This window comes from Agelaius tricolor, unplaced genomic scaffold (genome assembly GCF_023055355.1).
Source record: "Agelaius tricolor isolate 1412-34295 unplaced genomic scaffold, bAgeTri1.0.p SCAF_10, whole genome shotgun sequence".
Lineage (NCBI taxonomy): Eukaryota > Metazoa > Chordata > Aves > Passeriformes > Icteridae > Agelaius > Agelaius tricolor.
The window spans coordinates 34,930,854-34,948,089 of NW_027269270.1; the positions used below are offsets into that span (position 1 = coordinate 34,930,854).

The 17,236-nt window shown below is 49.7% G+C and overlaps 1 protein-coding gene across 2 annotated transcripts; it reads right to left on the bottom strand.

Moving 5' to 3' along the window:
* Positions 1 to 831: 831 nt before the first annotated feature.
* On the bottom strand, positions 832 to 15,410 carry ARL5A (ARF like GTPase 5A). 2 transcript variants are annotated; one of them, XM_071435512.1, is made up of 6 exons: positions 15,059 to 15,410; positions 13,195 to 13,255; positions 10,895 to 11,042; positions 9,230 to 9,313; positions 6,804 to 6,955; positions 832 to 6,161 (listed from the first exon to the last, which is right to left on the bottom strand). In XM_071435512.1, the coding sequence occupies exons 1-6, from the start codon at positions 15,102 to 15,104 to the stop codon at positions 6,113 to 6,115; spliced, it is 540 nt and encodes a 179-aa protein (XP_071291613.1). In that variant the 5' UTR covers positions 15,105 to 15,410; the 3' UTR covers positions 832 to 6,112. The 2 variants fall into 2 exon arrangements, with proteins under 2 accessions (XP_071291613.1, XP_071291614.1); XM_071435513.1 differs by lacking the exon at positions 15,059 to 15,410 and adding an exon at positions 14,300 to 14,383.
* Between the last annotated feature and the right edge of the window lie 1,826 nt (positions 15,411 to 17,236).

Sequence of the window (17,236 nt, forward strand, 5' to 3'; positions counted from 1 at the left end):
GGGTGTCCCAAAGGAAACAGCTCCAGCCAGCACAGCCAAAAGGGGAGGTGGGAGGATAAGGAATGTGCAAAGGCATTTTGGCATCTCCTACACCATCCCAACAGGGGGCTTGCTGCAATTCCTTATTCCCCAGAACTCCAAGAGCTCTGTGTGTTATTTACAGAGAGGTCACCCCATGGGATCACCCCATGGATGCAGCTGGAAGGGACCCAGGGAGGTCACCCCATGGGATCACCCCATGGATGCAGCTGGAAGGGACCCAGGGAGGTCATTCCATGGGATCACCCCATGGATGCAGCTGGAAGGGACCCAGGGAGCCCCAAGTGCCCACCCAGGGCTGGTGGGGCTGCAGAGCTGGGCAGGAACTCCCTTTCCAGAGCCAGGGATCACCAAGGCTGGAAAAGCCTTCCAAGGTCACCGAGTCCAAGCTGTCCCGACCCCCCTTGGCATCCAGCCCCGAGCACTGAGTGCCACATCCAGCCCATGAACACCAATCTGGGAATTTCATCTCCTAACTCAGCTTTGGCCCCATCTCTTTTGCTTTTTAAGAAGTTTCCTGCAGCCCCCAGCACTCACAGGTACCTGTGTGGGATATGTGGGTATGGAAGAGGGGCACAACCCTGGGATTCAGCATTTCTGACAGGAAAACAACATTTCACACTCATTTTAATTCCCATTCTTGACACCAACCAGCACAGACTTATCACCAAACTTGCCCCAAGCAAACCCTCCCCATCACAGACTGGGCAGAACAGCACATTTCACCCCAAAAACACCTAAACAGCCCCAAAAAGCAGGTCAGCAATCACATATTTGCTTGAAAACTTTCACTGCAACTCCCACACACAAAGTTTAATGCAAACAGGCACGTTTTTACAAGTGCTTTCAACTTAAAATCATAAATACTGGTAGGTTTTAAAGAATTAGCAATTGACATCATCCAGAAATGCATAAATATGATGGTACAGAGCTCCCCAGCCCAAATCTGTATTTGCTGCACTTCAACAAGAATTAAGAAAACAGAATGAGTTCCCTTCAGCCGCATGAAAAACAGAGTCTGAAAGTGGCAAAGGGGAAACAATTCAAGGAATGCTCTGATCACATTTCAGGGGGGAAAAAAAGTTGCTGAATAGAATCCTGGTTTTCCTTTACTATAATAAATAGCTCTATAAAATGTTTGGGCTAAATGACTTTAATACCCATGCGTGAGCGCAGCCCCAGGGCTGCTCCAGCTGGGAGCTGCCAGCCCTCCCGAGGCTTGGGATTAACGTGAAGCCATCATTTTAAACATTCGGAACTGGCATTTTCCTGCAGGCTCGGCGTTAGCCACGTCCTGGGGAAGGTGACAAAGTCTGGAGGGAGAGAAGCACAAAGTCCAGAGGAGATCCGAGGGAAGCCGAGCGCGCTGTGGGCTTTGCTGCGGGCACACGGGGCTGCTCCTCCCCTCTGGACACAGCAGCCCCTGCCTGGAGCCGCTTCTACCCGAGCATCGCGGGGTACAAACCTGCTCCCAGCCCAGCCCTGCACCCTGAGGCAGCTCCGAGGCTGCTGGAACATGCAGGGACGCCCGGCACGGGCACAGTGACACCGGGGCTGTCCCCATGCCTGGCTCACACAGCCCCATCCCACACCTACGGGCCCCCAGCCTGAGCTGGTTTTGGGTTTTAGCCTCTCCACAGAATCCAGCTTTTCTTGGCCCCCTGCTCAGTCAGACAAGGAGAGCACTGAGCTGAGGATGGCCAAGGAAGGATTCCCAGCCTCCCAGGTAAAGCAGCATTTTCTGGCTTCCTCCACTCTCAGCTGAGTTTTGTACACTTACAAACAGGAAAAGCTTAAAAACCCCACCCAGCTCTGTCCTTACCCAAAGTCTGGCTTAAAAGGCTCGGGGTGGTAAAGTGACTCCACTGTGGATAAAGCTACAACAGAAAAATTCACTGGTAAGGCCCTCTTAAGGCAAGGAGAGAATTCCTGCTCCTGATTCTCACACATGAAATAAAAAGCTACAGAGGCAGCCCCTTACAATTCATCATTTTTGGCCATTTAATGCATTCACCACTACAATATATTCAAGTCACATCTGGATTTATACCCAGGCCACATCTGGATTATCACATGAGTGCAAAGACATTTTCCTTCCTCAGTGCCACGGGATCAGCCCTGCCCTGCCCAGGGCTGCTCAGCACATTCAGCTCAATTAGCTGAAAGTTACTTTTCATACCTAATTAATCTGACAGTGACAACCTTCAGTGTTCCACCAGCCAGCATGGACGGAAGCACTGCCACCAGCAGCTTCCCAAGGCCAAGGATTCCTGGAATGAGTTATTTAAAGTCCCTTGACAGGAATTCCAGCCAATCAACCTGACACAAGGACAAATTCAGTATTTCCTGTCCCAAACTCAGTGATGCCTGATAAATGGAAAAGTGCTTGGAATGGCAGGGATAGGAGAACTGTAACCAATTTATCATAAATCCTCTTAAAACTTGGGTGTGGGGAGGGGAAAACCCACTCACTTCCACACACTGGGAGGCTTTTATAGATACATATCTCTATTCTAAGGGAATGGGAAATAAAGCTGATTATGGAATTAGATTTAGGCACTTGAGCTGCAGAGATGTGGAAGGTGCTGGTCAGGTGCATTTAGCATTCACACACCTACACAGTGCTCAGCAGAGCAGCTGCTCAGCCTCCCAAAAAGAAAAGATATTAAAAAATGAAGCTGTTCACATTCCCCAAGTTTATTTTCCACCTCTCCTCACAATTAAAGACCTGTATAATTCCCAGATGCCAGAAGCAGCATATTCCAGAGATGATTTACCAACCTGATGATCTTCTGAACCAAAAGAAACAGTTGAAATATCAGATTATTGAAATATGACCTTTTTCTTTGCTACTAAAATGTCATTTTTCAGCATTACTTCAAAAACCATTTTTAAGGCCCCTCCCTTTTGCTAAGAATGAATTTCATGGAGAACAAAGGCAAAGCTTGAGCTGCAGCTGGAAGCCAAGGCAGCAGAACCCCGAGGGTGAAACAGCAGCATCACCCACCAAGGTCAGAGCCAGGGCAAGGAACCCTGCCCTGCAATCCCCAGGGGGAGCAGCACCGAGGCAAAGCTCCCTGCGCTGGCTGTGGACAGAGCTGGGAGAAAAATGGCAATTCCCCTGCAGGGAAAAGAAAAACGCTGTCAACAAGGAGCACTCACACAGAACACAAAGGGGTTGAGAGATCAAAAGTTTGGCTGCTCCTCTCAGTGGCTAAATTTAGAACATTTCTGAGTTCACACACGTGCACTTCAAACACCATCACAGCAAATATTCCAGGTGAGAGTCTGGAAATGATCACAGAGTCTGGAATTGATCACATCAACCACTCCAGGTGAGTCTGGAAATGATCACAGAGTCTGGAATTGATCACAGAGTCTGGAACTGATCACAGCAACCACTCCAGGTGAGTCTGGGATTGATCACAGAGTCTGGGATTGATCACAGCAACCATTCCAGGTGAGTCTGGGATTGATCACAGAGTCTGGGATTGATCACAGAGTCTGGAACTGATCACAGCAACTATTCCAGGTGAGTCTGGGATTGTCACCTCTGCTGACCATCTCTACAGACTGAAAATCAGCATTTAAACCCCAAAAGCCCTGGACAACACCACAACGTGTCAGGAAACATCAGCCACGGCTGAATTCTGGCTACATTTGCCCTGAAGAACACAAAATAACACAGAAAGCTCACGGTGACCCAAGAGACGTTTGCAGTCAGGTTAACACTGGGTTGTTCACTGACCAACACCCAAGAACAATTGAATGTTGGCATCCCAAAGCCCCGAGGGCACAGAGAGCCCTGTCTGACAGCCAGTCCTGGGGTGTGCAGGCACTCCCAGGCCCTGCTGTGGTCACTGGGGAAACCAAGACAAGGTGAACCTCAGAGGCCACAGCAAGGGAAGTGGCACGGGGAGGGAAGAGTAAAACCAACCTAAGCCATGTGTAAACACAGAGTATCTGCTTGGAACACAAGCCACACCTGCATCATCGGACAGAGCTCCTGCAAATGCACCAGCAAGCAGCAGAAACCCCAGCACTGCTCCAGCACCAACAGCAGCAGCTCCTTTTCTCAGCAACCAGCCCCCAGCTCACCCAGCCTGCGTGGATTCAGCCCAGGGAAGACATAAGACTCAAAAACCAAACACTTGGGTTTAGAAGCAAGTCTGCTTTTTCTTTTTTTTAGACTAGAAAATGTACAATTCCATTTCATATGCAAGTGTGCACAGAGCTCGTTGCTTGTAGATACTGTCAGAGAAACTGAGAGAGTCTTTGCATTAAATTGTTAATTCTTCAAACATTGATACATTTTGCAATATACCAGTTAAATACCAAGATCTATGTGCATGCACTAGAGATATATGCATGTACACCTTAATGTTTAACAAAGACAGCAGATCCCCCAGCCAGGGAGCGTTGGAGATACCAAAAATAGATTAAAAAGTTAAATTCTCTACCTGCCTTTGTTAAATACAGACTTGGAGATTGCCTCCCCTCCTTTCCCCAGGATTCCCATGCTCCCAGGGATGCAGGTGGGAAGGAAGGCAGGAGCTGACCAGATTATCCCAGAACCAAAGAGAAGCACCTTAAAAAGTTCAAACTAAGCTTTAAAATGCCTTTTCCATCCTTACCAGGCACGGGGCTGAGAAAGGGAAGAACATTTTAAACACAGTTTTGTTTCATTTTGCTGAACTCCCAATGCATCTCCCACAGAAGAGCCTGACATTTCCAACCATGCCACTGCCTGGATCCTCTCAAGTGGGAATTCTGACCCCCCTGTGCCTGGGGCAGCCATCCCAGCAGGAGCTGCAGCAGGGAAAGGTGATCCTAATGTTGTTCCCACACTGCCTGGGGACCATGCAAGGGGGTTCTGCTCTCAAAAGGTTCTGCCCTGGAACTCGTGTGGGTCACTTGGAGCTTTTCAAGTAGTGTCATCTGCTTAGTCCCCATCCAGTCCCCTCCACTGCATATTGATGCATCTGCACATTTTAGTTTCTGCACATTTTATGTAGCAAAGAGAGTTTTTCCTCTGAAAAACGCTTCACTAGAGTCTGACTTGTACAATTCCAGTGACACTTTCAAACATACTTTTGTGCCTCTTCTTTGGTTAAGAAAAAGAAAAGATACTTTTCCCTTTTTGACAGCCAAAGGTATTTCTGCCAGACCTGAATCAACCAGCACAGCAGAGAAGGAAAGCAGTGGACAGGACCTGCAGCATCACCCAATCCAATGATGACCACAATAAAAGAGGAAAACCCATTTCATCTGCCATTCTTTGGCAAATTTGTTCTGTTTGCCAACCCTGGAATTCGAAGCTCAATCCATGTGCCTCAATCGATTCCAGCCTCCTCCCTAATCCAAGAATCATGTGGGAAAACAAGCAATGGGCTGAAGAGAGAGTTTGTTGGTCAGGTTGTGCAGAGCCAAGGTGTGATTGACGTTACGGCCGTACGGACACGGAGGGACGGGTGACACGGGGACGTGGCCGTGTCACAGATTAGCACTACTGCCAACATACTGATTCAGCTTTACACTGGTCTGAGCAGATTGCAATTCACCTAGGATTGAGGTATAAATATACACAAATATGTACAGTACACATACAGGGAAAGAGTTCTGCCTTTGTAACGTGGGCCACCTCAGAAACGCTGGAGAGCCGATGCCTACGCCAGTGATTTCCTGGGATAATGAACCAACAGCTCCCACTGGAGAGGGCTGCAATGGGATCAGAAAACTCTGCATTAAAAGCTCCTTCCCCTGTCTCCATCCTCCCCAGGCCCACGGCCGGGCTGTTCCGAGGGGCAGCTTGGAAAGGAGGTTGGTCACAGCTCTGAGCGCGTCCTCCGAGGAGCCCGACCCAACCCGGAGCCCCGAGTGCTCCTGTGCCTGCTCCCAGCTCCTGTCCGTGTGTCTGTCTGTCTGTCTGTGTCTGTGTGTGTGTGTGTGTGTGTGTGTGCAGCTATGTAGAAAATACAGTTGCCATCAGTTCAGTATAAATACATCCACCCCACCAATCTGCCACTGGAACAGCTCTGCTGCAGCAATGTCTGTGCAAAGAGGTCATTAAAAATCATCTGATCTTCAGCCGGGACATCATCCACTCCAGTCCTTGGCACAGCCTGGGGACACAAGACACAACATTTAGGGAATGCTGGCACTCCTCAGGGTAACTCCAAAGGTAACTCCATGCACCAGTTTAAACTCATCCCAAGAATTCCCAATCATTTCTGGAAACTCCTCACTCCCTGCATGGCACTTCCTAGATCTTATTATATCATCTATGGCCAGAGAATTCAGATCCCAGATCTTCAAGACATGAAGCTCTCTCTAATTAGGATCATTCTTAATAAACCACATTTCAGTCTGCCCCCACTTCATCCCACCCTCATTAAGCCCAAATCACATCAAGTCTTATCTCTGTGAGGTGACATAACGGATTTTATGTAGATTTGGTGTTCTGAGCCCAAAAATCTTTTAAGTATCAAGATTATGAAGCTGTGATGCCCTGGCACAGGTGCCCAGAGAAGCTGTGGCTGCCTCTGGATCCCTGGAATTGTCCTAGGCCAGGCTGGACAGGGCTGGGAGCAACCTGGGACAGTGGAAGGTGTCCCTGCCAAGGCAGGGCTGGGATGGGATGATTTTAAGGTCCTTTCCAACCCAAACCATTCTGGGATTCTGGACAGGGCAGGAATGTGTGTTAAAGCCAATACAACCCCAGAATAATTCCAGCTTCCTCTCCTGTGGACACAAATCCCTCTTACCCCTCTCCAGTGAGAGCACAGCAGGCCTGAATGTGCCACTGGTGATCCTTAATTGAAGTCAGCTTCAGGAACTGGGAGATCTCAGCTACTGTCATGCACTCCTTCACATCCTGCTTGTTAGCAAAGATCAGCAGCCCTGCTTTCTTCAAGTCCTGGGGAGAAAGGACAGGAGGTCATGACAGAGCAGAGCAGAGCAGCCCTTGGAGGCAGAGGAGGGGACACCAGAGCCCCAGCCAACAATGCTCCAGAGCAAAGTGCTGCAGGAGCTGCAGGAAATCCCCTGATCCAGCTCAGCAAACAGCCAATGCCTGCCATGGATGAGGAGTAAAAATCTCAGCACAACGTTTTGCTGTGCTCCATGAGGACCAGAGCCCTGTGCACCCCTGTACCTGAGTGTCACAGGCATCTTTCATGAAAAATCCTTTCCTTAGGATTTCTCCTCCTGAGAAGCTGAGAGGCCTCAGGAACAAAATGTACCCAATGGTTATCTGCTGCTGTGGGATGGAACAGGAACAAAATGTAACCAATGGTTATCTGCAGCTGTGGGATGCAACAGGAACAAAATGTAACCAATGGTTATCTGCTGCTGTGGGATGCAACAGGTGCATCTGGGATTGGGCTCATGGGGTTGTTTCTAATTTATGGCCAATCACAGCCCAGCTGTCCAGACTGTCTCAGTCAGTCACAAGCCTTTGTTATTCATTCTTTCCTTTTCTATTCTTAGCCAGCCTTCTGATGGAATCCTTTCTTCTATTCTTTTAGTATAGTTTTAATGTAATATATATCATAAAATAACCAATCAGCCTTGTGAAACATGGAGTCAGATCCTCATCTCTTCCCTCATCTTGGGACCCCTGTGAACACCACCACACCTGAGCAGCACTGACAATCTGAACAGTGACTCCAGGGATAAGCTTATTTTACCTCAAATTGCCTGGCATTACATGAAGGCACAGGTATATTATTGCAAATCTTTCCCTTGGAAAGCAAAAAGGTGTTCCCAGGAAGCCGGGCCAGCTCAAGCACTGAGCTGCCAATCAGGCACACTCCTGTTTGCAAGCAGCCAAATTAATTCCCAAATAATCAACTGCTCCAGAAAATAGCTGGAACTGAGCTGGACAACTCAATTTTGCCTTAACAGCAACTCCATGGAGCCGGCTAGGAGAAAGAAAAGGTTTTCAAGGAGCAAAGAAAAGCGATTTAAAATCAATATTTGACTTTCATTGCTGCTCTCTCCCAACGTCACAGCCACGTCTGGAGAGGGAGCCTGGGAACATCCTGCAGGGACACAAAGGGCACATTCACTGCTCCCAAATCGGCTCCACTCTGCCTGGAATTCCAGACCTTCCCTGCGGCAAAATCAGCTCGTTAACAACTTCATCTTCCTTGAGAGAGCAGGAAACAGAAGATGCAGGTTTTTGCAACAGCCTGAGGAGTCCAGCTCTGAAATCCCAACCCTGAACAGCACCACCAAACCACCCCCCCCCGTGCCACATTTAACATCCCACAGCCTCACCTGCTCTTTTAGAATTTATTTTATTAAAAAAAACTTAAATTAAACATCAAACATTTAAAAAACAAAACCAAGAAAATAAAACAAAACAAATAAAACCCACAAAAATATTAAAACTTGAAAGATCCTCTGCAAAGCCCTTGTTTTTCCTCAAAGGAAATCCATGGGAGGCTGTGCCCTTCCTGCAGGCTCCCAAACCGTGGCTATAGGTTAAATATAGATGGAATATTTTAGGCTATAATTCCATCATTTTTATGCATATTTTTTTTATTCTGACACTTAAATGTGGAAGCTCGGTGTCAGCTCACACACCCTGATCCAGTTTGCATTCAGGTCATGCCACAGATGCTGCCTGGCTTTTCCATCAGCCCAGCTCAGGTTTAGACCTGACCCAGGGCTCAAGTTTAAGGAGGCAATTAGCCCAATTAGTACAATTCAGCAATTCCCACTCTGGAATTCCAAACACCCCCAGAGCAGTGGCTGCTGCAGCCACGGGCTGCAATTCCTTCAGTTCCAGAGCTGGGTGCTCTAGCACACATTGTAAAGTGTTCTAAAACCTCAGGCAACCATGAAGATATAAGAAATAAGTATTAAATTATTGCAGGATAATTTTTTTATTATTTAAAGGCTCTAATTCAGGTATTAACATGGACTGAAGTCCAAAACCCACAGATGTCCCTGACAGGTCCCAGCTGTTGTTTCCCTGGAGCACCCTGACAGGCTACTTCTGTAATTCAGTATTCATGAACAGCTTTGCTGGGAGTTTCACAGAACACAGTGCAGCAGGGACAAGGCAGTTCAGGGTGTAGATCTGCTGCCCTTGGCGTGGATCAGCCAGATCATGAAAATAAATATTAAAATAAGTACTAAAACAAATGTTAAAATAAATATTAAAGACACAGGGTGCACTCACCTCGTGGGCTAACATTTTATACAGCTCTTCTTTAGTCACAGAAATTCTCTCTCTGTCTGTGCTGTCCACCACAACTATCACAAACTGCAAAAAGGGAGACTTATTAGGCAGAGAAACTCCTGCTGTTCCCACTCCCAGCCCATTATCCAGCTGGATTATCAGACCCCATCCCTGCTCCCAAACCCCCCTCCAGCACCAGTAATCCCAGTTATTCACTCTTGTGCTGTGCTCTGGGGACAAGGCAGCTCTGACACAACTTTTTACTTTCTGTTCTCCATTTTTCAGTGAAAAATTCATATTGAAAGCAAGAAAATTCTCTGTAATCCCAGATCTGGTTTTGTTCTTTTCTTGGTGTAGCTGAGGCACCACACAAAAATCCCTCAAATCATTTGTTGCAGTCTATTAAAACCAAGTGAATAATTTTTCTTTGTCTAGGTCAAGAACTAACATGCAAGTAGGTATTTGCATGGGATTTAAAAAGTCCTGAAGCTCCAAACTCCAAGAACACCCTCCCAGCTTCATTTAGGCTGGAAAGGAACTTTAAGGAATCACAGCACCTCATAAGGATGAACTGGAGAACAACGGTAATTATTGTGATAACTGCATTTACCCATACAAAATGTAATTAGTATAACATAAATATTTAAATATAAATTAAATATTGAAACATTTATACTATTGATATTCATATTATTTATAAATATAATATAGATATTTAAATTTTATTTGGTAACATATAGGAAACCTTGATTTAAAGCATTATTTTTATGAAGTTGTGTGCTTGATAATATTTATATGTATATATATGTGTATGTATATATATGTATGTATATATATGTATATATACACGTGTGTGTGTATGTATATGTATGTATGTATATATATATATATATACACATGTGTGTATGTATATATATGTATGTATGTATATGTATGTATGTATATATATGTATATATATACACACGTGTGTGTGTATGTATATGTATGTATGTATATGTATGTATGTATGTATATATATGTGTATACACGTGTGCGTGTACTGCAACTGCACCTCTGAAAACTCCTGGGGGTGTTTAGGCTGGTGATGACAGGAGCTTGTGAGGCAGAGCTGCCAAGGTTTTGGAGGGAACTTTGGGGCTGCCAGGCAGGTTTTGGAGCACCCACTGCAGGGAGAGTGAGCGTGCACACTGCATGGTGGGATGAGCCATTATTCCCAGCCACAGCAAGGTGGGATGAGCCATTATTCCCAGCCACAGCAAGGTGGGATGAGCCATTATTCCCAGCCACAGCAGGGTGGGATGAGCATTCCCAGACACAGCAAGGTGGGATGAGCCATTATTCCCAGACACAGCAAGGTGGGATGAGCCATTATTCCCAGACACAGCAGGGTGGGATGAGCCATTATTCCCAGCCACAGCAGGGTGGGATGAGCATTCCCAGACACAGCAAGGTGGGATGAGCATTCCCAGACACAGCAGGGTGGGATGGGCCATTATTCCCAGCCACAGCAAGGTGGGATGAGCCATTATTCCCAGCCACAGCAAGGTGGGATGAGCATTCCCAGCCACAGCAGGGTGGGATGAGCATCCCCAGAGAAGCAGAGCACGGAGGCAGCCCCAGAGGCAGAGAGCAGAGTGGCAGGGGCAGGCAGGCAGGGCTGTCACCTCGGTGTTGGTGTAGTAGGTGTTCCAGGAGGAGCGCAGGGACTCCTGCCCCCCGATGTCCCACATCAGGAAGCGCGTGTTGTTCACCACGATCTCCTCCACGTTGCTGCCGATGGTGGGAGAGGTGTGAACCACCTCGTTCATGGAGCTGCACGGGGAACAGGGAAAGGGACAGGACAGTCACCCAGAGGCACCCCTGGAACTGCACCCCACGGAGGGAACCTCAGCAAACACTCCCTGGGCAGCCAAGGCAAGGGGTGGTGGTGGAAGGTGCAGAAATGTAAATGAAAACAGCAATAAAAAGGACTCACTGAACTATGTAATAATCAAATTATAGAGCTGAGAGAGCACTTGTGAGCAAAATGTGTTATAATTAATTAAACCATGGAGCTGAGAGCATTTTTGCTTCAGAAGCTTTTGGGAGCGCTCAGCTTTTCTTTCTCCAGGCCCATTTTGGCTGAGATGGGACAGAGCAGTTGTTTTGCTTCAAGAATGTGGTGAAGCCACAAGATTTCCAAGGTTTCAGAAAAACAACAACTCATCCTCCAGCTCCACCAGAAACACTTCACCCACTCCATCCCGCTCTCCTGCCAGGGCAGGCCACTAAAACCAGACTTTCTTCACAATGCTTCTGTCCTAACTTCCTCCTCTTCTCCCCTCAGCACAGTCCATACACAACTTTTTGGAGACAAATGCAGCCATTAAATATTTCAAATGTACTGTTTAGAGATACTGAGTGTGACTTTGTCACTAAGAACATCAGTTTCACATCAAACAACCAAATGTGTGCTCTGGATGCTCTGAAAGTTCAGACTATTTAAACTCTACTGTAACAGGCAAAAAAATTAACAGTAGCTCCAAGGCAAACCATCTGTGTTCAAAAGAACTTAATTATTTTTTCTTCTGATCATCTTGATATGGCTTTTCATTTTGTATGAACCTTTTTGAAGTTGCAGCAGGGCTTTTAGTTACAGTGACAGCAATTTGAGACTTGTAATGCTGCTGGGATATTTCCTGAAGAGGATACAGAGAGCCAAGGAGATAAAGGGATGGTGCAGTGCTCTGAAAAACAATCCCAGTTACCCTGGGCCAGTGCAAGGAGAGCTGAGTATGAGAATGGGAGACAAGGAAGTGTCTGCAAGAGGAAAAATGGGATCTGCAAAGATGGGCTAGGGTCAAGGAGGAGTTAGGCAGGAGATTAGGGGAGCTGGGAAAGTCCTGTGGAGTCAAAGTGGGTACAAAGAAAAAGGAGACAGCCAGAGATCTGTATGATAGGGAAAAGAAAGCACTGAAACTGCAGAAATAAGGGGAAGAACTGCGAGACATTTGTGGAGGAAGTGGATTAAAAACCACCAAGGACGGCCCTCAGCTGCAGTTTCCAGTCTTAAGAAATACCTTTCACTCTCTTTGTGCTTTTTAACATCTCTCACTCCCTCTATAAATCACCATCACCTTCACCTTTCACTGTCCCTGCAGCATGGCAGGGCACCAGCAGCCAGAAATGTTTGGGGAAAGGCAAAGCAGGTCAGGATGTGACAAACCCCAACCACTTCCAGAAAGCCAATTTGAAATGTGGGCTTGGAGCAGCATGGCCACATCATTGAACAGGAATTATTTCTGACTCAGGAACACTCCTCAGTGGCACATGCTGCACGTGGGAAAGGGCCAATCTGTCCCCACACAAACAGACCTTGAGCTGCCTGTGCCACCCAGCAGCTTCTGAGCCTGTGGACAGATTGGTGTCCTCTATCAAACTGCAGCTGGGGAACTGAGATATGAAACTCATTTGAGCTCCATGTAAACCAGGAGCAAGGTTAATGCCAGGCAAACACAAATCAATGCTGCTGTGGAAAGCAAAGGTGCAGGACAGCAGGGAGGTGTTTGTGCTGGTCCAGCCTTCCTCCTTCATGGCATCCCACAAACAGCACCAAACTGATCTCAGCGCTGGGGACACAAGTCAGGGCAGGCAGAGGTGCTGTGCCACTCACAGAATGATCTGTCTGCTGTTCAAATCTCTGGCGTGGATCAGTTTTGCAACAGTGTCCCGTGGCCAGCACTCACTCCAATCATATTTTATGGGGCTGGCAGAGAGCCAAGGCTGTGACACCAAGGGTGGCTGGGAGTGCAGTGGTAACAGCAGGTGATGTGATCCAAACCCCCCAAACAAAACCTCCTTCATCCAGCAGAGCCCTTCCCAAACTGCAGGCACCCTCTGGCACCTGGAAAGCTCCGAGTGAAAGCACCCAGGGCCACGGAGCACACCTGGAAATGCCCCAAGTGTCCCCACAGGTGCTACTTACAATTGGTACAGAATGGTCGTTTTCCCTGCATTGTCCAGGCCCACAATGATCACCTTGTGCTCTGCAATGAAAACAGCACTGGTAAGTCACAGCTGCTGGGGCTGGATCAAAGTGAGTGCCACGTTTGCCTCTGGTTTCCTGAGCCAGCAGAGCCCAGCTCCAGGTGCCGTGGCCAGGTGTGTTTGTGGGCCAGCCCAGGAAGTTTCTGCGGGCAGGGAAGGGACTGGCACCTTCTCCCCCTCCACAGAACCATTCCTGAGAGATCTCAGAAGGATGTTTTCCATCCCTGACTGCCAGGGTCACGCTGGGATCCTCTCCCAAGCTCCTGCAGGCTTTTGCAGCCTGTATCACACTGCATCCCCCCAGCCACAACAGCTCTCAACTCCACTTTCCACTTTGCAGCTCTCAACTCCACTTTCTCTTCACCCAGGCAATCTCTTGATGTCTCTGCAAAGAGCAGGTAAAACCCAGCCAGGCTGGTGTGATTCCTGTGCCCCCCTTTCCTCCTGGGCAACAGATGTGCCCTCCAACATTTCACTGGACACATTCACCCAGTCTGGCCTTGGACAAGTCACCAGGTGCTCCACAACCCACCTCTGACATTTTGGAGCTCAATGCCCTGATCAATTCTTGCCTCCCTCTCCCTTCAGCACCTCCTCTCCTGTGCATCACAGAAGTGGCTGGGAACTCTACAACTGGTGGTGTCAAGCACATCCAAACTGATGACTTCCAGTTTGGGAGAGAACAGCCAGCTCTCAGCTCTGTTACACAACTTTCACTTGCACAACCAAGCAAGTCAAGCTTTTACAGTCAAGTAAAAGCTTGGTGAGAAGGGGGTTTCTCCCCTCCTCCCCTGTGTTCCTCAAGGGCAACAAAAAGCATTAAAACCAGACCCAAGGCTCAGACACTGAGATCAATCCCTGCCAGCAAACTGATTTATCCCACAGGAGAGGGAGGGGACAGGGGTCAGGTAAGTGGGGCTTTCTGGGGTTTGATTTTACCAATATTGTGTGGTTTTGCAGAGTTGTCTTTCATGCCCTCCAACACAAATTCCAGCTTTAGTAACTTTGCACAACTGCACAATATTGTAAAAGTGTCTGCTTACCTGACCCCACATAACTAGGAACTTTTGTTTCAGGTGGGATGCTGCCAGCATAGTGGATGTTAGGAAATCAGTTGGAACAGAAGGTCTGAGGTGGGGCTGGACGCTACAAGACAAAAATATTTTGCTGTATTTGCACTACACTTTAACGGGGACATAACTGGGACATTCAACCAGCAGGTGTGAGAGTATGAGCTTCACTCTAAATCAAATTCCAAGGACTTCAGAAACATGGAAAGAGCATCGGGAGGTGTTTTGTAGTTAAAGTTACAACTCTCATGAACACCTTGCTGGAAGGAGACAGGTGTTAAAAACCCCAGAATCCCGGAATGGTTTGGGTCGGAAGAAAAATCAAGGATTATCCAGTGCAACCCCCCTGCCATGGGCACGGACACCTTCCACCGTCCCAGGCTGCTCCAAGCCCTGTCCAACCTGGCCTGGGACACTTCCAGGCATCCAGGGGCAGCCACAACTGAAGCTATAAATAACATTTACTTCGTGAACGAGCCACTTATCGAGCATTGCCACTTAAACCCACACTATGCCGACAGCAGGACGAACCCACCCGCCACGCCGCGCCACGGCCGTGCTCCTCTGAGGAGCACACGTTAATAATTTAACAGGCGGCTGTCAGGAAATAAGCACTCCAGTAATTGAAAGAAGGTGGAAAAAAAAAAAAAGGTTAAAGCCCCCGACTTCCAGGAGCCCGTGCGGCCGCCCCGGAGCGGCTGTGGGTCCCTCCCGGATCCCCCCGGGCCTCACCCTGGTGGTTGAAGAGCCTCCATATCCTGGTGAAGAGGATCCCCATCCTCGGCCGGGCGCTCCGGGCCTCGCCGGCCGCGGCTCAGCGGGGCCGCGGGCGCTCAGGGCCCGGCGCAGCGCCCCGAGTGCCGGCTGGGGCCGCGCCGGGGCCGCTGCCGCTCGGACATCGCCGCGGGGTCGGGACGGGGCTCGGGACGGGGCTGGGGAGCGGCAGCGGCGGCAGAGGCGGCACCGGGAGCGGAGCAGCGCCCGCGGCCGCCTCACGGACGGGCCGGGCCGGGCCGGGCCGGGCGCGCTGCGCTGACGCGCGGGGGCGGCACCGTGGCCGCCATTACACGGCACCGCCTCAGCGCGCCCGGCTGAGCGGGGCGACCGCGCCGGGCTCCGTCAGACCCGCTGTCCTCAGTGCCAGAGCGCCGGGCTCCGTCAGACCCGCTGCCCTTAGTGCCTGAGCGCCGGGCTCCGTCAGACCCGCTGCCCTTAGTGCCTGAGCGCCGGGCTCCGCACACCCGCTGCCCTCAGTGCCAGAGCGCCGGGCTCCCGCACACCCGCTGTCCTCAGTGCCAGAGCGCCGGGCTCCGTCAGACCCGCTGTCCTCAGTGCCAGAGCGCCGGGCTCCGTCAGACCCGCTGCCCTCAGTGCCAGAGCGCCGGGCTCCCGCACACCCGCTGCCCTCGGAGCCTCTGCGGGCGACAGCGCCGGGCTCCCGCACACCCACTGCCCGCGGGGCCGAGAGCGCCGGGCTCCCGCACACCCAGTGCCCTCGGAACCTCTGCGGGGCGACAGCGCCGGGCTCCCGCACACCCAGTGCCCGCCGTGCCAGAGGCCGGGCTCCCGCACACCCACTGCCCGCCGTGCCTCTGCGGGGCCCGCAGCCCATCCCGGCCCTGCCCTGCCACGGGCACGTCCCGCTTCACAGCTGATCCCGGCAACCGGGCCAGGGCCTCGCCGCTCTCACTGCCAGGGATTTCTCTCCGGTACCGCATCGAAATCACCCCCTCCCTTCAGGTTTAAGCCGTTCCTCCCTCCGTGTGCTGTTCCTCCATCCCTTGTCCCCAGTCCCTCCTCTGGAGCCCCTTCAGGCCCTGCCAGGGGCTCTGAGCTCTGCCTGGAGCCTTCCCTTCTCCAGGGGAACATTCCCAGCTCTCCCAGCCTGGCTGCAGTTTATGGAGAAACCACGTTCACTTTGCCCTACTAAAACTTGGGTGTTCTGAGGAAAACTTGGGAATAACGTGGGCGAAGTTTCTCCCCAGGAGCTGCAGGTGAGTTTGCATGAGGGCACTTTTGGCACTGGAATGGACTCTAAGATCTGCCAAGAGCCTTCTCTTCCCTGAGATAAATTTCTCTCTGTCCAAACCCTCCACTGAGTTTAAATCTTCGTGGATTTGGAAATCCCAGACAATAATATTAGGTTGTGGCACAGCTGTGTTGCTGCCTGAGACAAGACATGGGGTATTTGTGCTCTCACTTGTCCTGGCCCTGACTGTAATAATTTGTGATGTGGGTACTGAATAGAGTAAGTTTTACATCTCTTGTGTCTCAGTATTCATTGAAACTAATAATAGAATAAAATCTTTTAAAACCTCTCAGTTACTCCATCTCTGTAAAAACGAAGAAGACCAACACCTGACACCCAACTCCTTCCCCTGCCATGTCAGGGACACCTTTAACTGTGCCAGGCTGCTCCAAGCCCCAGTGTCCAGCCTGGCATGGGACATGAAATCTCCTTCCTTATTCCACAGGTTTTTCATCTTTCCTCCGAGCAATTTTTATTCCTAAGCAACTTCTTGTGTTTAATTTTCCCTGCTGGTCTGGAACCAAAGCAGCAAGGCCAGAGTGATCTCCAGTCCTCTGTGTCCAGAGACTTCGGTGTTTCCTGTGGCTCTGGAGGGGAACTCATGGCCCTGAAGAGTTTAAGAAGAGAAATATCCTGGTAGCCCACTGTGCCATCCATCCCGCTGCCATCTGCACAGCTCTGGGTCCTGGCAGCGCGGGTGAGCTCCTCCGGTGTAAAACATTCCGCAAGTTCAGCATCCAGCCTGCAATGGCGTTAATTATTCATGAGCTGGCAATTATCCCCCTTTCTGCCGGTCCTCGGCTTGGAATTTCAGAAGCACTCGGCGTTCTTCTCTGTTCTCAGCTCTCCGGGGCTCGGGACAGGGTTCGGTGGCTGCACAG